The sequence below is a fragment of the Haliotis cracherodii genome, unplaced genomic scaffold (genome assembly GCF_022045235.1).
Source record: "Haliotis cracherodii isolate W230 unplaced genomic scaffold, xgHalCrac1.p SCAF_15, whole genome shotgun sequence".
Lineage (NCBI taxonomy): Eukaryota > Metazoa > Mollusca > Gastropoda > Lepetellida > Haliotidae > Haliotis > Haliotis cracherodii.
Genome location: NW_027266270.1, coordinates 34,921,679 through 34,945,831, shown reverse-complemented (window position 1 = coordinate 34,945,831; position 24,153 = coordinate 34,921,679). Strand labels below are relative to the sequence as shown.

At 40.2% G+C, this 24,153-nt stretch overlaps 1 protein-coding gene and 1 pseudogene across 1 annotated transcript; both read right to left on the bottom strand.

Moving 5' to 3' along the window:
* Nucleotides 1-174: 174 nt before the first annotated feature.
* LOC139462551 (serine/threonine-protein phosphatase 6 regulatory ankyrin repeat subunit A-like) lies at nt 175-13,902 on the bottom strand (annotated as a pseudogene).
* Nucleotides 13,903-13,913: 11 nt separating this feature from the next.
* On the bottom strand, nt 13,914-23,566 carry LOC139461665 (uncharacterized). Its single transcript, XM_071243122.1, has 3 exons — nt 23,489-23,566; nt 15,709-15,826; nt 13,914-15,073 (listed from the first exon to the last, which is right to left on the bottom strand). Exons 2-3 carry the CDS (start codon nt 15,797-15,799, stop codon nt 13,914-13,916), a joined length of 1,251 nt encoding a protein of 416 aa, XP_071099223.1. The 5' UTR covers nt 15,800-15,826; nt 23,489-23,566.
* Nucleotides 23,567-24,153: the final 587 nt, after the last annotated feature.

The window sequence follows — 24,153 nt, the reverse complement described above, 5'->3', positions numbered from 1 at the left end:
TGCCTTAATCAGTCTTTTTGAAATATTGTTTATCTTAAATTGTTGATCAAAAGCAAATGATTAATTTCAAAACTCTTTTGTTCAAATAAGGGGAACTTAGTATTGAAACAGAATGTAATAATTGATCTAAATGTACATACGTATAACAATCTTCAATGGTTTATGTAGAATATTTACTCGTTTGTTTAAAGTTTTAACTCGTATCATTTTGGGAATGTCTGTCTAATATCAACGTTTATCATGTCTTCAACTGACTGCAGCAATAGAACAATATGCATTGGTTATGTTTAAACGAATTTTATAGCATTGATATTCAAGATAAGTATATGCATTAATGGGATTTTCCAAATACTCTTTTATTAAATGTCATATGGGGGTTTAATTAGTTTTAGGTTTGTTGTAAGATTGTTCCACACCCTTTAAATGAACTGTACACATTGTCACTGAAAATAGTGAGTAAGTGAGTTGGGTTTATGAGCGCTTTGAACAGTATTCCAGTTATATCACGGCGTGTCAGCTAGTGTGGAAGGGATGCCCGACATGATGCAGGTCTCGGGCGTTTACCACATTGTGGAAACCCACGAGCACGGGTATAGTGCGGAGAAATCTAGAAATATAATTGGGGTGAATAGGGATTCGAACTCAAGTACAGAGTCCAAGGGACGCAGCGATTTGAGCGCCTTAGACGACTGGGCCACCCATGGCACCCCGTCCACCCCTGAAAATAGTATTGTCGCATGATCACTTGAGGTGACTAGACAAACGTGATATTTACAAAAAACAGGTACATGCAAAAGCTGTATACATTTGACAGTTGCAAGGAAAATTAATACTGTTTATCTCGTTTATGTATATTGCTATCGGCTAGAGGGTTTTAACGTCAGTCACACGTCTTTAACTGTGTGACAAATCTTGAATACTTTTCTAGTCGCGCACCAGTCCTGCAATATGCATACATCTACTGCCATGCAGCGTATTGACCATTCCAATATTCATACATCTACTGCGTCTTCTTTCTGCTGAAAAAGCTACGCCTCAACCCTCGTTTCGGAACGGATTTCAGAATGCCAACAACAACTTTGTGGCCACGTGATTCTGCAACTTGCAGTGGTTTTTCACCACGTTTATTCTTTTTACACATCTTATCAGTTATCCCTCTCGTGAAGAGGTAATTGCAGATGTCGACATTGGCACCAAGACATGTCACGTAAAGGATGTTGTTCCCATTCCAATCCAGTACTGACACATCACATCCTTTACTCACAAGGAACTCAAACAGTTCTCTGTGACCATTACTAGCTGCTGTCATCACGGGTGTCATGTTGTATTGTCCTCTACTCTCTATTCCAACTATGTCTTTTGAGAGGAGGTACTTGCAGATGTCGACATTGCCACCAAGACATGTCACGTGAAGGATGTTGTCTCCATTCCCATCCACTACTGACAGATCACACCCTTTACAAACAAGGAACTCAAACAGTTCTCTGTGACCATTGCTAGCTGCTTTCATCACGGGTGTTCTGTTGTATTTTTATCTACTTTCTATGCCAACTATGTCTTTTGAGAGGAGGTACTTGCAGTTGTCGACATTGACACCAATACACGTCACGTGAAGGATTTTGTCACCATTCTCATCCACTACTCACAGATCACACCCTTTACTCACAAGGAACTCAAACAGTTCTCTGTGACCCTTGTTTACTGCCATCATCACGGGTGTCATGTTGTATTGTCCTCTACTCTCTATTCCAACTATGTCTTTTGAGATGAGGTACTTGCAGATGTTGACATTGCCACCAAGACACGTCAAGTGAAGGATGTTGTTCCCATTCCAATCCAGTACTGACAAATCACACCCTTTACTCACAAGGAAGTCAAACAGTTCTCTGTGACCCTGGCTCGCTGCTGTCATCACGGGTGTTCTGTTGTATTGTCCTCTACTCTCTATTCCAACTATGTCTTTTGAGAGGAGGTACTTGCAGATATTGACATTGCCACCAAGACATGTCAAGTGAAGGATGTTTTCTCCATTCCCATCCACTACTGACAGATCACACCCTTTACTCACAAGGAAGTCAAACAGTTCTCTGTGACCCTTGCTAGCAGCTGTCATCACGGGTGTTCTGTTGTATCGTCCTCTATTCTCTAAGCCAACTACATCTTTTGAGAGGAGGTACTTGCAGTTGTCGACATTGCCACCAAGACATGTCACGTGAAGGATGTTGTCTCCATTGCCATCCAGTACTGACAGATCACACCCTTTACTCACAAGGAACTCAAACAGTTCTCTGTGACCCTGGTTTGCTGCTTTCATCACGGGTGTTCTGTTGTTTTGTCCTCTACTCTCTATTCCAACTATGTCTTTTGAGAGGAGGTACTTGCAGATGTTGACATTGCCACCAATACATGTCAAGTGAAGGATGTTGTCTCCATTCCCATCCAGTACTGACAGATCACACCCTTTACAAACAAGGAACTCAAACAGTTCTCTATGACCCATGCTAGCTGCTTTCATCACGGGTGTTCTGTTGTATCGTCCTCTACTCTCTATTCCAACTATGTCTTTTGAGATGAGGTACTTGCAGATGTCGACATTGCCACCAATACATGTCAAGTGAAGGATGTTGTTCCCCTTCCCATCCAGTACTGACAGATCACACCCTTTACAAACAAGGAACTCAAACAGTTCTCTATGACCCATGCTAGCTGCTGTCATCACGGGTGTTCTGTTGTATCGTCCTCTACTCTCTATTCCAACAATGTCTTTTGAGAGGAGGTACTTGCAGATGTCGACATTGCCACCAATACATGTCAAGTGAAGGATGTTGTTCCCCTTCCCATCCAGTACTGACAGATCACACCCTTTACAAACAAGGAACTCAAACAGTTCTCTATGACCCATGCTAGCTGCTGTCATCACGGGTGTTCTGTTGTATCGTCCTCTACTCTCTATTCCAACTATGTCTTTTGAGAGGAGGTACTTGCAGATGTTGACATTGCCACCAAGACATGTCACGTGAAGGATGTTGTCTCCATTCCCATCCACTACTGACAGATCACACCCTTTACTCACAAGGAACTCAAACAGTTCTCTGTGACCAGTGCTAGCTGCTTTCATCACGGGTGTTCTGTTGTATTTTCCTCTACTCTCTATTCCAACTATGTCTTTTGAGAGGAGGTACTTGCAGATGTCGACATTGCCACCAAGACACGTCACGTGAAGGATGTTTTCTCCATACCCATCCACTACTGACAGATCACACCCTCTACTCACAAGGAACTCAAACAGTTCTCTGTGACCCTTGCTAGCTGCTTTCATCACGGGTGTTCTGTTGTATTTTCCTCTACTCTCTATTCCAACTATGTCTTTTGAGAGGAGGAACTTGCAGATCTCGACATTGCCACCAAGACATGTCAAGTGAAGGATGTTGTCACCATCATCATCGACCACTGACATATCACACCCTTTCCTAATAATGAAGTCAAAGACATTTTTCGCGCCATAAAACGCAGATGTGCCTATGGCTGTCCATCCATATCGCCCTCTCTTCTCCATGTTGATAGTATTTCTTGACAGAATACATTTAAACACATCCACATTTCCACTCATACAGGCAACATGGAGGACAGTGTCATTATTGTGATCAACCTCTAAGATACCACAGCTTTGCCTGATCAAGAAGTTAACTATTGACAGGTGCCCTGCCTTTGCTGCCACCATGACTGGAGTTCTGCCCAGCCTGCCTCTACAGTTGATATCAGCCAGTCCCCCGGACACGATGTGCGTCACGGCATCCAGGTTGCCCTCCTGACACGCCTCATGTAGAGAAGCCTCTCGGTTGAATTTGACCAACTCCAGGTCGCCTCCATCTATTTCTTTTCTTGTCAGCTGAGGTAGGTGTTCACCTTGAGCTTCACAACGATCATCTATATTAACAATTATTGACAATAATATTGTGCAATAAAGATGAATACTTCAGCAGCGCCTTTTTCATGAATATCCCCGCAAACGTTTAAGTGAAACTTAGCAAAACAGTTGACCCCTTCTATTTCTATCTGTATGGTTTGGTTGTGTGGTGTCTAGATACACATAGTCATTGTAAACGTTTAAAGGTGATATTTACTATAGGTGTGTGTGTGTGTGTGTGTGTGTGTGTGCGTGCGTGCGTGCGTGCGTGCGTGCGTGTGTGTGTGTGTGTGTGTGTGTCTGAAAATAGAGATCTCATATATGTTGTTAGAATTGCTTCTTGTGGAGAAATACGTTGACATGACTGTAAATGTTCACTAAGGGACACTGACACGTTGTCGCGTTGTCGCCCTTCCAAAAAGAAAACAGTGTCAAAATTAACCAAAGCGCTAAAATGCGACAATGCGACATTTTTCAAGGTCAAAATATGTTTTATTGTCGCCCCAATGTGTAAAACAAGGCGTTAAAATGCACGACAACGCGATAATGTCGCCAATATTTACGCTTCTTTCAGTCATTTTCGATGGGGCGAAAATGCGATATATTTTGACCTTGAATGTAATGTCTCGTTGTCACATTGTCGCCTTGGGTAAAACAAAAAATGCATTTCTCACAAATGCGTACACAGTGAAATTGTAGTATCTTAATTAAGGAAAATTCGACTTGTTAAACAATGTAAGTATTGTTGGTCCTTTGAGGGACAGCAGTGAACAGATAGGGTATTCTGTGTCGAAAATCTATCAACAACTATTACCCTTAATTTGTGAAATGTTTAGGGATCTTCAGCAATAGTTCACAACCCACAACATGCCATCATGCTCGCAATACATATGCAAAACATGTGAAGGGGACGTTAAGAGGCCTCATCTCTCGAGATAGGCTTAAAGCTGATATGTATTTTCAGGGATTGTTTTCATTTATAAACTCGAACTGAACTCACGTTTATCCCCTTTTCCGGCATCTGATATTCTGCCCTTGTCGCTCGTTGAAGTAGATGTTGCTTAAAGAAAATGTAAAACTGTCATAAACATTAGTTAGAGGGTCAAATATAGCAATCCAGTCTCAGCTATATAAAACGACAGCAACTGTTATTTGGTCAATCAAGTGATCACAGAAGTTTATACAACCATACACCATTGCTGTATTCTAAAGTACGTTGAACTGATAGTTATCTGGAAATAAAACCTTTGTTCCTGTACCGAGGTTAACATCCGTATGTATTGGGACGGTAATTATCCTGTATTATGAATAAATAAAAAAATGACTTTGGCTTTATCTTACCGGCAAACACACCCATATATCATGAATTCCGTTATGAGTCAATACTTTATCATCCTCTTGTCCGATAATATATCGAAATGTGAATATGTTGTTCTGATTCTATTGACAGTTTCCATTGATACCTTCTGTCTTCAATCTTATAGAGCAAACGTTATTACTGTAGGAAGATTTAGTTCGACAGGTTAGTCGAGCCTCCGATTGGTGAGTGTTTTCTTCTCGGCTGAGAGATTCAACATGGCCGGCTACTTTATCAACGTTTGGACCCTTGGATTACTTACAGAATCCAGAATCAGACTTTGAGAATGAGGAGGATCTGACTCTCATCAAGAGAGACAGGCGTACATCTGAAAGACAAAATATGTCAAGGTAAGTATTACGTGTCAGTGATGAGTTATGAGTTATGATTATGAGTTATTAAGACTTTTATTCAGTGCACTGTGCACAAAGGAGAGATAATAATGCAAACATGCACTTGTAAACAAACAAAAAGGAAGCTTTGAAGTCAAGGTGCTCACTCATTACAAGGGTTCAATTCCGACACGGTCACTTCTTTATTTGTTTGAATTCTTTTTGTCTGTTTTTGTTTACATGTGTTCTGACAACACATGCATACATATTGGGGGGGGGGGGTATTATGTAACCAATCAAAAATATGTATGTCTACCCACCCGTCAAGTAATCTTGATGCAGCATTTCCTGTATAAAGAAATGCAACGGACTATAAATCTCTGCAAAAAACGGAGTCGATTGTACGATTTTAACTATATCATGAAAATTTGTTACTTAATCATTTTCAAATAGTGATGATACCATGTGTTCGGGAAAATGTGAGTGTATCATCCACCATCGGTGGCATCCGTCACAAACACATGCAAAGGCAGATTCAATTGTTCACCTGAATAAAACACGGGAACACATGGTACAAGTTAAAATAGGGAATTGAATTTGACATCATTCAGTCACTGATGCGTCTAATTTGGAAATCTCCTCCACATGTCTTCCATAAAACATTTTGAAAGTTTTACTGAGGCCTTGAATGCTGTAACCTTGATCAAACAACTTCTGAGTTGTATGACGCTCTTTGAAATCTCGGTAGAAAGAGCATGCTTGATTGCCTCAAAAGTTGTGAAAAATAGGCTCCAAGGTCTGGAGCTGCGGGAATATTCCTCGATATTAGTTGTAATATGGATGACATGAGTGTGAGAAGACAAACATGTATACATTAAATGATGTTACTACTTCAGAACAAATCACTTTTTTTAACAAAGACAAGAAAGAAATGTATGAATTGTTTACCTTTTCTTGCAGGATGTCTGTAAATGAAACCACATCAGTAACAATATATATATATATATATATAAACTCAAGAAAGCAGATGTTGAATGACATATCAACTGTTAATGAACGATGTGTTGTTAAAAAAAGTTATAAGGGCGGTGTATCCCAGTGGTTAAAGCGTTCGCTCGGGCTCGATTCCCCACATGAGTACCATGTGTGAAGCCCATTTCTGGTGTCCCCCGCCGTGGTATTGCTGGAATATTGCTAAACGCTGCGTAAAACAATACTCATTCACTAAAAGATTTATACTTCAGCAAAGCCCCTAAATATGATGGTTAACCTGAAGCTTACCTTCTTGTCTTTGCTCCAGCTGCTCGATTCTCTTTAGAAGATCGTCATACTGAAGTGTGAGTAATGGTTTTATGGAACTGGTTCAACAAAAGTCTAAGTCTAAGTTTAAGTGTAAGTAACAATACACGGAGCAAGTCCCAGTAGTAGACAGTTTTGAAGTTATATACATCTATGTGGAAAGTGTACCGATATATGGCACTGAGACAAGAATCTGTTATCACCATATATTAGCCATACCAATAGAAACATTTTACATCTCTACATTTGAGTATTTCCCATCGCGATATGGCTCGAATGTTAATTGACGCAGAATATGACCATATAATGATCGAATGTGTAGTTTTTCATTGAACAATACACAGGCAATACTTATAGGTGAAGTTAAATCAACAGCATATCTTCTCACCGTTAGTTAGAAACAGATACATAGAGGAGAAAATGAGAAAAACATTCCATGCAGGGGAATACATTTTGTGGCGTGACATGAATTAGGTGACGAATGTTTTAATACACATCCAAAGTCAGAAGCAAAAGAACGCAGAGTAGCATCTAAAAAAATGTTAAGAGATCAAGGCAAGATGCGAGATTCTTTTTATAATTATGTCTGCATAGACTCGGATGGACACGAAATTTTAGATTATCGACAAGATATTAATGTGGATTGTCATCGCAATTTTCTGATATCTGTGATGCGTTCTACATATTTTGCCAAGCATTGATATGACTCTCACAAGCGGATTTATTGCAATTAGACCCAGTATTGCGCGCCATTTTGTTAAGTATGTTAAGGGATTACTCAAAGTTGGACCACACCAATTGTAAATTTCGATTGTGGTTTGCAAAGTTATGGATTTACAATAATTGTAGCGGAAAGATCATTTTGTGCACATTGGCCCAGGAAGAAGGTGTCAAAGTAACCATCACCTTGCATCTGGATTCCCTGACATCATATTGGGATGAAAGTAGCCCGACTTATATTTTTTACATTCACTGGGATGAACACAAAATTGACCATTTCTGCCAGATTGCAGAAATTCCACTGGCCACACAAAACATTTAAATGTACCCACATAGATGTATATCCGAGAGAGACATTGGAACACACACATAAAATGTGAGTGACTTGATTTTAAACGTTGTTTTTCAGTCTTGTCAATATGTTGTGGGATGAAAGCCTGATGTGTTGTAGGTCTCAGACGATTACCACTTCAGTTAAACCCACGAACAACGGTACGGTGCTGACACACCAAGAATCATACTGAGAGTGAATCTGGGATCAGAACCACCTGCTAAGTTACACGCATGTCCCTGCACAGCGAATAGCGGCGACTAACGAAACATAGCCATGCCTAACCCAACATTAAGGACGATCTCTGTTTTGCAAGCTGAAGAATACAAAGATCCTCGAATTTGATCTTGAATATGAGTGTTACCGACAGAGGGATATACGGACTGTCGTCACCGAAGCATTGACCGAAGCATTAGTTGCATGTAACCCAAACAGACCCATCGGTGATTGTACACTAATGCTCTTTAATGACAAAATAGGGAGTGACATGTTAGAAAAACACACAGAGTGTATTCGCCCCATGTAACATTAAACATATTGCTCAGTTGAATAAGTCAGGACAAGTATTCACACACGTTATATCCGGGAACACTTTCTTTGTAAAGTAATTCTAGAACTTTTTTTGTGTGAATTCAACATCAATTTGCCTAATCGGCATCACAAACACAAAATCAGTGACCTAACCCACTCAGCCACCAAGGTTTAAAAAAATGGAAGTCCAACATATATAATACTAAATACATATTAATATAAAACGCAGTTGCCAGGAAAGTAAGCAAGCAATGTATTTGGCCTTCATAACTCTCTTCGTGAGCAGGCTTAAACCAATACACAAATACATGCATACCTCTCGTCTTTGAATAGGTGCATGTCCATTGTCGTTCGCACTAGTAGCAGATGCCTCTAGACATGGCGACTGGTCATCTGGTCGTTTAGGAAGAGCTGATATATGACTGTTTTCTCCCGTATGGTCTTCAGGAGCCATCATTTGAGAAGAAGCCTCCTGCGTTGTAGTCCTTTCTGTTGCAACATGGAAATGTTATAAGAAAAAGCGTCCTGTTATTAAGTGCTGCTTTTAATGATATTTGTAAATATTTAAACTTCAATAACCCATATTTACTCCTGCCAGAGTGTTTATTAGTCAAGTGTTACGACTTTGCAAAACGTACTAAGTGGATGTATATTACAAGTGGTTTGACCGATTTTGCATCTTGCTGGTACTTATTGGTGTGCAAACCTGTCTCTTTGTCTTGTTCTTTGTTCTGGGAAGATATAAAAAGAAAACAATTTGAGATTATTTCTTAAATGGCGATGGCTCTGTAGATTAAGTGAAATCTTGTAGAATCCAAGTCCTCGAACCATCGACAACACGTCAAGTTATCTGCACGAGAATATTAGACTACAGTTCTCATCAGCAATGTACCAAAACAATAAAGCTACTGTCATGCTACATGCTATCTTAAAATATATAGGTAATGGAGTTCGATTAAAAGACGTTATTCTGTAGTTGATTTAGAAGTAAATCATAAATATAAGTTACCGATTTCTATGAGTGGGGTTGTTTTTATGCAATTGCCATTGGACTACAATTGTATGAAATGGTAGAACTGTTTTAATATATAGTATGCAATGATATTGAAGAATTATTACAATGGCAACTGATGATAACACAAGGAAAGGATTGTTCATAGCTTCACATGACTACCTCAATTTGATTTGCAGAATTGCGTTCCTTTGGCATGGCAAAAACCTATGATAATGGGTTCAAATGCAAGATTTTTTGTTTTGTTTGTTGTTTAAATCTGCTTTCAGCAATATTCCATCTATATGGCGGCGGTCTGTAAATAATCGAGTCTGGGCCAGACAATCCAGTGATTGACATCACGAGCATCGATCCACGCAATTGGGATACGATGACATGGATAAACCAAGTAAGCCTGACCACCCGATCCCGCTAGTCGCGGTGGGTTACATAGTCTCCTTAGGCGTCGCAATTCGCCGAGTTGAGCTGCGTCCCTTAGGAACACCAGAAATCTATGATCGTGGGTTTTACTCCAGGTTCGCGCCGATTACATTTCAGAGTTTGTCAGCACCTTATACATGCTCATGGGTTTCATCAAAGTGGAAAACGCCTGAGACCTGCACACTGAGGTGACACGACGTGATATTACTGGAATACCGTTCAAAGCGACGTTAACACAACTCACTATTCAGGGTGGTAAACTATTCACTTTTCTAGTCATAGCCTTCCCCACTGGTCTTAACCACTGTGCTTTTTTAACTCTTAGTTATGAGATTTTCATCAAAAAATGTTAAAGCTATACTTGAGACCATCTTAAATGTTATTAAACTTTTAGCTCCATGAGATTGGGTATTGATGTTTCCTGTTGAAAAATACATTTGTCATTTGAACACAAACAGCAGTTACCTCTCTGTTACTTTGTCGTTGTAGCTGGTTATCATGTAGAACTTTCAGAAAGGCTTTCAGTACTCTGTACATGTCATGAGTTGGAGAAGACAGAGAGCCCAGAACGTGGGAGATTTTCTCAAAATGGTTTATTGTTTCAAGGAATGTCTCACGTGCCTGACACACATTCTCATCCAAAACGCCATGAAAGACATTTAAATTCAGCTGCGTTTCGCCTTTAATAGCTCTTATGATTGACCTGGCCAAGTATGAGTTGTGTCTGACAGCTGTCTCGGGTCTGTTTGTTGTAAAGGTGAGGATCATGAGAGGGTGTGCACGGGAGAAGACACACACATCACAAATGACACTCATTGGCACTCGGCCCTGCCAGTATGCTTCTGTCAGGTTCAGTAAACTATGACCCGCTATGATGATGGCACAGTCTTGTTGAAGCAGTTCCTCCAGTCTTCTTTTTATCAGAGGAAACTTGTCTGACAGGTGCTTTCTTACATTTTGAGGAAAGATCCAAAAGGCTGAAAACACGCAAAACAAGGACCGTTTAGTTGTCCCATAACTTCAAGTATCCATGTGTGTTTGAATCTTGTTTTGTTATGATGCACAAATATTAGCAGCGAATTTCATTATTAATATGACAAGTAAAATTATTGTTATCAGATATAATCTATATGAAGGCTGTGGAATAGTAAAGGAATTACTCACACGGCTTGTCTGATTCTTCGTGCAATGTACGTAGCATATCATGTTGTTCAGAAAGTGACAATACGCTTGATGGGAATGCATGCTCTGAAATGGAAACCAAAAAACCCATGGCTTGCGAATTATTTATAATTGAGGATGAGAAAAAACATATATGTATATAATTCCCTGATAACTATAGAATCTTAGGTCACTTTGTTTTTACAAATAACTAATTGATTATTTGTAACTGTATATCATAGTTATCATATAACAGGAAATTGAAATCATATTAAATCAATTCACATAAATCATACATAAAATCAAATAAATCATACATAAAATCAAATAAATCATAAATCAAATCAAATATTTGATTGGAGGCAAGAGGTAAGCAGAAAGGTGATAGCAGTACCAATACCAGACTGATACTATAACACAAACAAGATGAAAAAATATTGAAATATACTTGCTGAATAAACAGCTGGCGCACTGCATACTGTATGTGAACTGTGCTCACTGGGCCTTTTTGTAAATGGCCTAATTGCAAGCACTAAAAACGTTATTACTGGTGTTGTTTTGTCATCTGCAGTTTATGATAGAATACGAAACTGTATTTGTTATGAATTGTGTTATTACTTAAACAATAATCAGAGAAGTAAGGGAGTTCTTACTTTACTTAGAGATCATTGAGAGTCTGAATGCTACAGCACTGGCATGATCAGTAAACAACGAGTTGGAGAGTTGTGTCATTTTCTGCACAATAAAGAAATCCTCAGTAACTAGGACATGTTCACATTCATGCTGCTCGGAGAGATCCTGAAGTTTCTGCATGAAACACACACACACACACACACACACACACACACACACACACACACACACACACACACACACCTCACCCAAATAATTCTACCAGAGTAGATGCATGAGATTTTCGAGCATTATGCGCAGTGAAAAACTTCAGCGAATTCAGGTAAAGAAACAGGTGATATCAATATGTACACTGTATTTCTTGTTCTACTAAGATGTGCAGGGATTAAGATTACCGTGTTTGGCAGTATATATTGTAAGTTTATTTCTGATGATTGTTAGTGGCAGCATATAAAAGGCGCTCGTAAAAGAACGAAGTGGCCCACGGCAGCTCTTATGTCTTGCGTGGCCTCCCTAATTTGGTGCGGTTGCATGCTCCGTCCCAGTGCTTGACAGAATCGAGCTCCACTGTTCATAGTCATAATTCAATTTCGGGAGAGACAAACTATTTCGAAAGTGTCGCGAGGTTACAGTTTCTTGAAGACTGGCCATACCTAAAAGATCAAGACGACTGCGAATCGATTCCTTTCACAATCTGCTTTGCGACGTGTTTGCTTGCCCTGCATGAACGGGATACCTATCTGAAAGAGCCGATATGTATGGTTGTTTCCAACACCGTTTGCTGGATTCACGTCCCTCATTGAAGACATCCGGCTGTGACAAATTGTGACATTTATTGTCGGGACTGTTTTTTCAGGTGAGGAATTGTCTTGCCCTTGAAGGTGTTTGTGACGGGTGACACCGTTAGGGCGAACACCTGGTATGATCACTATTTGTTAGTGATTCATAAACGCATGCTCATGATATAGTCGGAATCGTACAGTCAAATCTGTTCTTTGGCAGAGCTCTCTTATGAACCTAGAAAGTGTTTGTCTCTATTAGTTAACAAAAAGCCCCATGCCTCTTAAAATCTTAACACGAGAGAGTGAGTATGGTTTTACATCGCTTTTAGTAGCATTCCAGCAGCATCACACCAAAAATAGGGTGTGAAATGTGGGGAGTCGAACCCGGGTTTACAGCATGTTGAGCGAAGGCTTCCACCACAAGCCTACCTCAGCGTCCAAACCGGTATAATGACAGCCATTGACCAAAGCAAGGCGACTGTACAGTTACTTCCGCTTCAACAATACTATTTCTATTAGGGAAAAGAACTCTGGTACAACTTTAAAGCTGAAAGTGCCTCCAACCACCTTAATAAGAACGTTTATTAACGTTGTTCCTCATTTCAAGTCATACACATAATAATAATCTGAACTATCTTACAAATGACAATTCCAGTGACCTTGACCCTCAATGAAGGCCCCACCCTAAGAACATGTATTCAAGGTACTCTGATTGCAGTAAATACTTCTTGCATTATCATAAACATCATTATCTTTTAACGTGTGACCTTGAGAATGAATTTGACCTCCGGTTGCAAGTCCATCGGTGAAGTTAAATATAACAGAAATATCGCATATACTCCAAATTGAAAGTTGGTCATAAGTTTTTCGTCACTTGTCATATATACCCGTACAGGATGGATGAAGGAAGCCATTTTTGTGAAAAGGCCAAACAAACTTTACTGACAATCTTCGCTGTGACCGATCAACCATGGCCGTTTCAGAAATATAATTGACGGATCCATGTCTAAAACATGTTACCCAGGCTATAAAGATGTGTACTAAAGGACATCATTTTCCAGATAACTTAAGCATATCATATTCCAGACACAAACAAGCGCAGTAAGACAAATAAGCAATCTTGCCAACGGCCTTGACCTTTGACAGGACTGATCAATGTCGTGAATAAAATCTTTTGGACTATGAAAGGGAAATGTTTGCTGCTATATAGCTTAGAGGTACAAGCTGTTTTCATTGTGTGGCGGTGGTCAGTGCGGTCAAACCCTACACATCCCCATTGGGCTGCTTATTGCTTTCTATTACCTGAAATGAATTCATTCCCGTCAGGTTCATCAGAGTCATATGTCTTCCCATACGACATGAGGTACGGTCCATCAGAGCTGTACGAGCTGGACAGACTGGAGTCACTGTCTGACATTTTGAAAGAAATCAGTACTCTCTTTCCTTACACTTAAAACACAGTGTTTTGTTATTCATAGATAAACTGAATCGTCGCAACCACACTTCTTTATCAATTCGACGAATTTCATTGCCCTTCACTTCGTATGCCCTTGGTCCCTCTTTGTCATAAAACACAAGTCCTTCACAATAACGCACGGCAACTTCTAACACGTAACCACTGGGTATCTTGTGGAAGGTTATCTCGATAAGGTCATCTGGAGCATCATGGAAAGTCCCATCTTTTAAGACAGTAACGGTATCTTTGAGTTTTTGAAGTAGAAGTTTAGTTACAACCTGTGGGTCAACTGTCAATTGAAATCCTTCAATGTGCGGCACTTTGGTTCCATACTGTGCTGTGTATTTCTTTTGCACCTCAGCAATTCCAACATAAAATGAACCCCCGTTCTCCACCTTTGACATGGATGTCACATTATACTTTAGTTTCAGGTCCGTCCAGATGTAATCTGCGAAACCAGAGTCACTTTTCCCGATCTTTTTCAAAATCTGAGATTTTAATGCCTTGTATTCTATGTTCCTATTTTCGTGATATTGCTGTGGGTTTTCTAACAAAGTTGCGATATGTTCAGTACTACCGCTGCCTACAGTATCAGTTTGTGTACTCTGGCCTTCTGCACTTTGTGATCTCCTTGCCTTGGTTGTGGATAGTAAACATGCCACTGTTACGTATGGGGGATTTTCGTTGGCAATATCGTCTCTTATTTTCGTATTGAAATCTACAGTCGCTACACCATGAGCACTTTCCACATTAAGCCAAATAAATTCAGTGTCATTTTGAAAATCAGACAAAGGCAACTCCGACAACCATTGTCGCTTATATATGTTTACATACAACTGTCCATCTTCAATGAGATCCGTCAAACTCTTTGTAATTGCCTCATCAAACTGTTCAAGACACCTATCTTCCGATTCCTGGCCGTCAATATGGACCAACAGATGCCCACCTCCACTGTTCCTTAAAGCCGACACCACTTTACCTATTCTGTCAATAACCTTCTTCTTTTCTCTCAAATGTCCAGATCTCTTCCCAGCACAAATATAAGGGCGTTCCGTGTGAATGACAAACAAATTTGGAGCACAGGATATGTCCTCATACCTCCTTTCAACACTCTGACACTTCTCACATGAACCTGAAAGGGAATGTTACTGTGTCTACAGGTGTTCTTGTGATATAAACGATTAACTTTACGCAAAATAAAAAAACATACATGAATATGCAAATGAATCCATTGACAGAACTCAGTTTTGTTATTGACACAGAAAATAGCATCCATAAAATATGTCAATAGTTTCAAGTTTGTTTGTTTGTTTAACGCCACACTCACCAATAATCCAGCTATATGACGGCGGTCTGTAAATAATCGAGTCTGGATGGTTGACATCATGAACATCGACCCACGCAATTGGGATACGAGGATATGCATCAACCAAGTCATCGGGCCTGACCACCCGATCCCGTTAGTCGCCTGTTACGACAAGCATCGTCGCCTATTACAGCAAGCATCGATTGCTGAAGACCTATTCTACCCCGGACCTCTACGGGTCCAATAGTTTCAAGTAGGTTTCACACAATTTGGCTGACGTGTAACTGGTGTTTGTTAGTCGTACAAGAACATATTTGTTCTTAAACTAAACTGTTTAATCTTGAAGCTTACTGATTTACGAGTTTCTGTGACGTAGTAACCTTTGAATATCTGCAATTCTAATATGTGGTGGTAAGTGTATGCTTTCCTGCACACAATACGAATTTTTACATGCAGTTTACCTGTCAAATCTTTTGCCGATGTTGTCCCATTCACACCAGAGTCATCCATGCCAGATTTTTTTTCATCCTGAATTGTCCATTCCTTGAACATGCGTCATGTGATTTTCTGTATTTTCATCTGCAATGGAAAACATATTTTCATATACAGATCTTCCCACCGCCACTGTTCCTTAAAGCTGACGCCACTTTATCTATTCTGTCAGTAACCTTTTTCTTTTATATGACTTGTATCTGAATATGCGTGCGTATGCGTATGTGGTGTGCTTGTGTGGTGTTTTATATTTTATTACATACTTCATGAAGTCATGAATATGGGAACGTTTCAATTGTCGACAGCTGACTGTAAACTTAACACTGCAATCAGTACAACCAATCGCTGCAATCATGTCAATCTCCTGTGCATCGTCAACCATGGCGTGTCTTCATTGTGGAACCATGGTAAGACGATACATGAGTTCAGGACAGAAAGGATAGTTGGTTGGTTGCATTGGGTCCGGAAACCCTTAACGACACATACTGCAGCAGACAGTTAGATATCGGTCAGTGTGGCGTCACGAATGTAGAACCTCGATCTATAGGCAAACAGGAACGTTTTGATAAGACGCGGTCGTGAAGGGGAGCCCCAAACCAAACCTTGTGGAGATCGCGAAAAAAGACTCATTGCATTACGGGATCTCTATAAACACTCTTCACGTCAGACGTCGTGACCGTACGATCCGTAATCGCCTCAAATCGTAGGTTCTCAATAGTCGTTGTCATCTGGTAGGCACCAGAATGACAAATACACATAGACGTTTTCTGTGATCGAGTTGTACAGGATCACGTTTGGGATCACAGGACTGACCTCATTGGCTGGGTGACTGGTATCCGTTACCGTTGAGTCCAGTTGCGGTACCGTTTGCGGGCGGGGCGACTGTCCTCACACTGCTCAGGTATCCATGTATGTTGCACAAATCCAACAGCTAAACTGGGGTTCTAAAGGTTTCCAAGACTATGTACGACAGCCTCCTATGAACAGTATTTGGCTCTCCAAGATGAATGGCTACGCATTCCAGAAGCCACCATCAGGAGCCTCATACGGAGCATGCCCAAACTGTCCCAGGGGTTACTCGCGTTGTTAACATTCGGAATTGTGACACCTCAGTCTGTTCGTTTTGGTCAAGCGTTCCCTTTTTTTTTTATAAAACATCCATTAAGATTTGCCAAAACCCATGGGTGATGAGAGAGATCTGCACAAGATGTTAATGTATCTATAATTAGTATGATCTGCCGGAAGTGTGATCATAATAATCTCACTCTCCCTCTCACAATATTCTGAAGAATCTGCAAGTGATCAACCTTGTGACCTAATGCCAGAGTATCAATTTACGTAGTATTTTGCTTAGCCAGACTCTCAGCTCTATGAGGTTAATGAGGTTATGAGGCACCGATTGTAAAGATTTATCAGCTTATATGAACATAAATCAATGTGAACCCAATTTCATCCTATTTTAGTACCGATAATATGATCGTATATAAACTATTCCAATGCATACCCTTCATATCAGATAGGATGCATAACGTTCTAAGGCATGTAAACATATGAAAATTTACATAATACATATTTGGATCTATTTCATTGTAGCGAGGTGACATCTAGAAGTAACGTAGCTCTTCAATGAAACTGTATTTTTCTCCTAAATAAGTTACAATCAGAAAGAGAGAAAACAAAAAAAATCCCCTGATCTCATCTCGTTTATGTCGTGGCCTGTTTCTCATCGGAAACCACTGGACCAATGAAGCTGAAATGATGACAACCCAGTATGTTAAAGGGGTCAAATCTAAATTTAAACATGGCCTCCACGGCAGTTTTTTTTTGTTCAAATGTAATCATACATATGTACCATTATTTCTGATAATTTAAAGTCAGACCTTTGTATACTAGCCACATAAAAAAACTGTGCACGGAGAAAATATAGATATAAGGGCACACTGTCCATATATGAAAGATAGGTTTGAACACAGCAATTATTGGAGACATTCAAACACACATGCACGTGCCATGCGATATGACGTCATTGATGGGGGCCTATGGACGTCAGTACGGGATTCGACCACGACGCCCTGCCATACGTCCCATCCTGACACACCGTCATCGAGTCAACCGTCTAAGATGGTGTCGAAATCATGTTCGCCAACCTCGAATATGGTGGAGAAATGTTGTCTTTACAGATGAATCTAGGTTCAACATTTCCCACAGTGACGGGCGCCAACGTGTCTACCGGCGTTTGAGAGAACGTTATGCACGCAACTGTATTGTGGAGAGGAATTGTTTTGGAGGTGGCTCTATGATAATTTGGGGTGGGATAACAGCACGGCACCGAACACATTTGGTGGTTGTTCAGGGCAATATCACCGGTGTTGGCTACAGAGATCAGATTCTGAGGCCTGTGGTCATTCCTTTCCTGCAACGTCATGGCCCGGGATTGACATTTCAACAGGACAACGCTCGTCCTCACACGGCTAGGATCGCAATGGATTTCCTTCACCATAACAGTGTCATGTTACTGCCATGGCATGTAATTTCTCCAGATCTCTCCCCAATAGAGCATGTGTGGGATGAAATGGAGCGCCGTCTGCGTCGTCTTCCACATCCTCCAGATAACGTCCGTGACTTGGCACAGGATTTGAGGAGGATATGGCAGGCCATTCCCCAGGCCTTCCATGCCCATTTGGTGGACTCCATGCGTCGCCGATGCACTGCTATGATTCACGCACAGGGGTTTCATACCCGTTATTGACTTTATGACTTTGTCGTTTGACCCCCTACTCCATTTTGATCTTCTGACGTCATCGTAACAGATGTTGTTCAGGTCCCGTTGACATTTTCTTATGGTCCGATCATTCAGCTGCTACAGCGTCTGCATCATTTTGTTCTTGCTGTGTTGTATTTCAATCCAGAATATATTTTCTCCGTGCACAGTTTCTTTATGTGGCTAGTATACTTCGACCATGCTCCTAAATTACCTCAAAATGCATTTCCTCTTGTTAACATCATCTTCCTGAGAAGCCACTTGACCAATGACGTTGAAACATGCTCGTTCCAAACAAAGATGTTACCTGAATTTGTTCGAATCCGATTTGATGTCACATGTGAAAGGCTATTCATAGTCATTGCTCTAAAATGTAATGGAATTTTATGAATATTTCTGTCGTGACATGGAGGGGGACACACCTAATCCTATTGTTGTATGCAGCACAGGCTGTGATATGTTATTAAATGTTGCCATTACAAGTAACCCCACTGACATTTTATTCAGTGCAGTGCATCCGGGGCCATGCAGTCATATAACAGATCAATACCCCCTGCCTGTATGCACTTCTTTTTGTATTTATAATACAGGTAGCAATAGCAGAGTCAATTTTCTAATTATAATCTACATTCAAGCACAGCTTTTGTATTTTCGTTTAATGTATTCCCGGGCACGCGGACTTTCTGTGGTCTCACTGGCAACACTGTGTGCATCCGGGACCTGTTATATGAGGGGTGGTATAACCATAGCCAGGCTATGACACATTCATAAGTACTCGTGTGTTTTACAGACTGATTCTATCACTGGTGATGAAAAAGGACGTTTTTGTATTAATTCTCATACATATTTACCCTAACTGGCGTTACATTGTATTCATACAAAAGGTAACATAGAACACATTAAATCAGACAATGAAGACTGAGTTGACTATTTCAATTTCTATATTCTTTCAATGCATCATAGATAGATGATCTTACGCCAATTATGTATAGCTGAATATGTCAGGGTTGTGAAAATTCTCTGATGATGTGACCGTGTTCAGTCAGACACTAGTATCTGAAACTGTATGTTGCATTGTGCCATGTCAAGAATCGAACCCGTACCTCCAGCTTTAACGCTTTAACTGTAGGTTTAATTTTAATTTACAATAATTAAAGATGCACGTAGCTGAAATCAGAATATTGACACCGACAATAACATCATCAGCTGCTTTAGTTACCATATACATGTGAAAATGAAATACAAGTGCTACCAATCTTTCTGTAGCATGGACTGGCTCTCGGTATTAAGGACACAGAATAAGACATGACTGGCTCGGAGTCAGTATGTATGTCTGTGTGGGAATCCATGTTTAAACTATGGCATGGTATCTCAGTGTGCGTACACGAAATATTCTTTGACACCATTTCACCTCAACTGCAGCATGGACATTTTCAAATACTCATCAGAAATTAATGGAGTTTATATCACGGGGACATCTTGCGGAATGCAAAGGTACACTAAGTCCCCAAGGTCGCCAGTAAGGAGGTCTAACTTTGGTTGCTGATAATCCACTGTGAAATATTGATAAATGTGTTGATTTGAATGTTTTAATACTTGATATGTTTAGTTTTTTCTTTACATGTTGTGATATATCTTACTGTCCTTTGTGACAAGTATTTATCAACTCTTTAATATTTTCCTGAGATAGAGCACATGTGACGTTCACTCACTCACTCATAAATACGGCCAGGCAACAGAAAAGGCCCACTGACACCTGCATGGTTTTGTGGTTGAAGCGTTCGTTCATAATGGCCACTATCAGGGTTTGATTCCCCATAGTACAGTGTGTACTTTCCGTGTCTCGCTTTTTCGCTGGCCCATGCCAAAAAGAGGCGTAATACCAAAATATCACTGCATTTTAAACACAGCTGTTGAATAAATATACATACTGTAAAACGTGAAATTAATGCGTCTCCAAAAGAATGCGACCGTTGGCCCCCAGCCAAAAATGCAGCTCAATATGAATGCGACACCCCCTCCTCTCAAGCATCAGTGGATTTATATCTAAACAAAATGTCCTCTGTCAGGTTGACAGGAGAATCCTCACCTTAATCCAACCTCACATTAATCCAATCACACACCAAATTTCATTTGGAAGCAGCAGAGGGAGCACACCCTTAGCAATCCCTATAAAGAGTAGATGTATCTCTATTACATGTCAGATGATAACCACAGCGAGCTCAGCCTAATCAACCCCTATAAAGGTCGTGCACTATTTGTAATTGTGAAAAGGGCGGCTTTGTGAAAAGTACATGGGGACTTGTAAGTAATAAAGTGGATGGAAAACATATGCAATGACAGTGTATTCTAAGTTAAGCTTAGCGTGAAATGTGTGGTATACATGGAGTCTATTTATAAAACACATCAAGTGTATTTTCGAGTATGCCTTGAAGTACAGTGTTTATCAGTGACATTAGTCTGTAACAACCAGAGGGGTGGCATTTAACACTTTAATGGTAGACCGGTACTAAGATCGATGTAAGCTACGAGATTATTGTACCAGTTGGGATGCCGGGTAAAAGTCCGTCCACAGCAACCTATGCAGGTCGTAAGAGTGAGTAAGTGGGGGACACCAGAAATAGGCTTCACACATTGTACCCATGTGGGGAATCGAACACGGGTCTTCGGCGTGCCGAGCGAACACTTTAACGACTAGGCTACCCCACCGCCCCGCAGGTCGTAAGAGGTAACTGAATGGATCGGATAGTCAGACACGGTGACTTGGTTGGTAGCGTGTCATATAATGGGTAGTGCGACGTTATACAACAAACAAAACCGTATACTACATTGTCCTATTATAGCTTCCTTGCCAGCCACGTCCATATGACAATGCAAGCCAGGTAATGCATGGGACATTCAATCAAATCCATTGTATCTTTTCAATCAAGTTGTATGCAAGACGTCTAAATTGGACTACTTTTGTGGTGCTACCACACATTGCGCACGTACAGTGTCTCGTTTCGGCGCCATATGTTTATCCGTCGCAACAAGGCTTTCTTGGGATCGTCAGTGTTTGATAGTGATCCATAAACGGATGATTATGAAAGATTTTAAATCGTACTATTGACCTCTCTCTCAGTGGATATTCCTTATGGTTATGGCAAGAGTTTTCTACATGTAAGACAGATCTCATCTCCCTTTCTTATCCCCGACAGTGAACCAGCAATCAAAGTAATAATCGGGATCTTATGCAAAAGATGTGGGACATCCAAGATGAAGTCAATACACGTATGGAATTTAAACCAACAATCGGCCAAACAAACTTTGGTTATTTGGGTTACTAATGAATAATACTGATGAGGATTAACTTCCAAAAAGTATCCTTTTTGATGAAAATTTGAAGTATATTTTGCTTGTTTTTTTCCATCTCGAGGGATTCTCTCTGTTAGATCGGAATATGGTTTGTCTTAACTTAACAATAGAGAACAAGATTAGTGTAAGAGTTAAGAGTTCACATTCACTAACATCCTTGTACATGTAACATTCAATCTAAAGGTTAATATTTAAGTAATGTTCTATGCGATAGTACATGTGACATGAGGGAGGTAGGTTTCTGGGGTGAACAGGCAAATGTGGAAGAAAAGGGGAATTTTGTGGAATATGGCCCAGATGACACAACGATGATGTCTCGAGTCAAGGTGGTTTATTCGGGTATATATTTGACAACAATACATGTACGTGCGCACTCAGCAGCCCTCTCAACCAGACTAACGTCTAACCGTCATCCCCCTAGCAACCTACCTCCCTTACGTCACATATACTATCGCATAGAATACTACTTACCAGTTATACCACTTACAAGTTACCCTGGCGACACTCGCTGGGCGCCGCCATCTTGAATTGAGTGTCACTCTCGCGAGATCTCGTTATATTTATGAACTAATATTTAACATTTAACATCACTATCAATAAAAAAATATCTGCTTTCAGTTGGAAAGTGGGGTAAGACATTAACGTAAGAAGTAAGGGTGCAGGTCAAAACGGCCTCGAAAAAGTAAAGACGAAAGCGAGTTAGATCTGCTTTCAAACAACGAGTTGTAAGATAAATGGTGTCTGAAAGGAACGACTGCAGTAATCTGTTTCTTACACACCCTAAACTCGCACCGTTTTTAGCATCGAATCGATGTATTTTGTGTATTCTATTCTCATGACCTCAGTGGCGCATTAATACATACCACCACGGTCATAAGTGACGCCATCCGATGTACGGCTTACTACTCATAAATAATGTAACCCTTCACAAAAAGGTTTCCGCCATTTCGGTGGATTATCAAGGGGATGATGATAATGCAAACTGGATAAGATCAAAGAACCTGCTGGATGCCAAGTTGATAATTTTCACCTCAAAGTTATTACGAAATATGTACAACAATGTTTACTAGTGTATGACTTCACTGCCGTGGTGACCGACTTTTACAAAATGGTGTGTTCACTGTTCATGCGTGAACCAATGTTGCAACAATTAGACGAATGGATCTCTCAAAATAGGAGAACATGCTACACAGTGTAAAATCTGAATTTTGCTTTGTTTACAGTTCAAGTACAGTTTTCCGAGCACAGTGTTGGTTTACACACCTAATGTATTTCGTTTGATTTCACCAGACAATTTGCATTGGTGACAAAGAACATTTGCCATTTGATTCTAGAGTGAATGAGCAATTCACACCTATGTAGCGTCTGTTGAACGTAAAATATCAAAATGTGTAACTCTTAAATCGACAGTTGGAATACGAATGTTGATCCCTGATGTGAACACTATATGTACGCATAGGCAGGCATTATTATTGGCGTTATAATCTGTTTTAATTATGTTCAATTCAAATGCTGAGGTTTCAAACACATATTCACTTGGATGTATGCATTATATGGCGTGTTTAATCATAAAATTTTCAACTTTTACAAACCTGTAACAGTATCTGAGGAGTAAAATAATCAGGGATACTTACCATCTGTGACCAAACCCTGTCCTCTAAATGTAGCACCGCATTACGCCAGGCGCAGCCTTGATACTGCTACCCTTCAATTGCAGTTTGTCGAATGGCCAGACCAGGCGAGCCCACCCAATACTGTATGCGAATATGTCATATGTCTGAGCAATCTACCATACAAAAAGTTGGAAACACGTGACGTCCTACTGGCGGCAGGCGTAGAGAAAGAACTCAGTTTTGATAACAACAACATTGGGCCCTACTCTCATGTACGGGTCTGTACAAAGAACAGTTTTGACTTCATTGAAATACACTTACCAAATATGTCATCTGAATTTTGTATGGCCATAAATATTTTGTTCTTTGAAAAGATAATTTGCTATTTTGTTCAGAGGAGTTCAGCTTACATGAGTGGCGGCTTCCCTATGGTTTTATGCTATTAGCAGTTTAAACCTGAGTGTTTAGTTCACGCATTAACCCTCTTTGAGGCCCAGGGTCGTTCCCAATGCAAAAACGACTTCAAATGGTGACATATGCTCGACCCCTATTAAATGTAAGGCTTCACAAAAGTTAATAAATTTTTAATAAATTATTTTCATTAGAGGCAAATTATTATGCCAGATGAATTACCATAGATTAATATCAGCTATGTTTTCACTGTGACCAAATATAACAGATGTATG

Bases quoted from the DNA above. Each gene is read 5' to 3' on its own strand.
- LOC139461665 (XM_071243122.1), bottom strand. From the start codon at position 15,799: ATGTTCAAGGAATGGACAATTCAGGATGAAAAAAAATCTGGCATGGAT. The intron at 15,074-15,708 runs GTAAACTGCATG...ATTCCCTTTCAG, and splicing joins ATCGGCAAAAGATTTGACAG to GTTCATGTGAGAAGTGTCAG.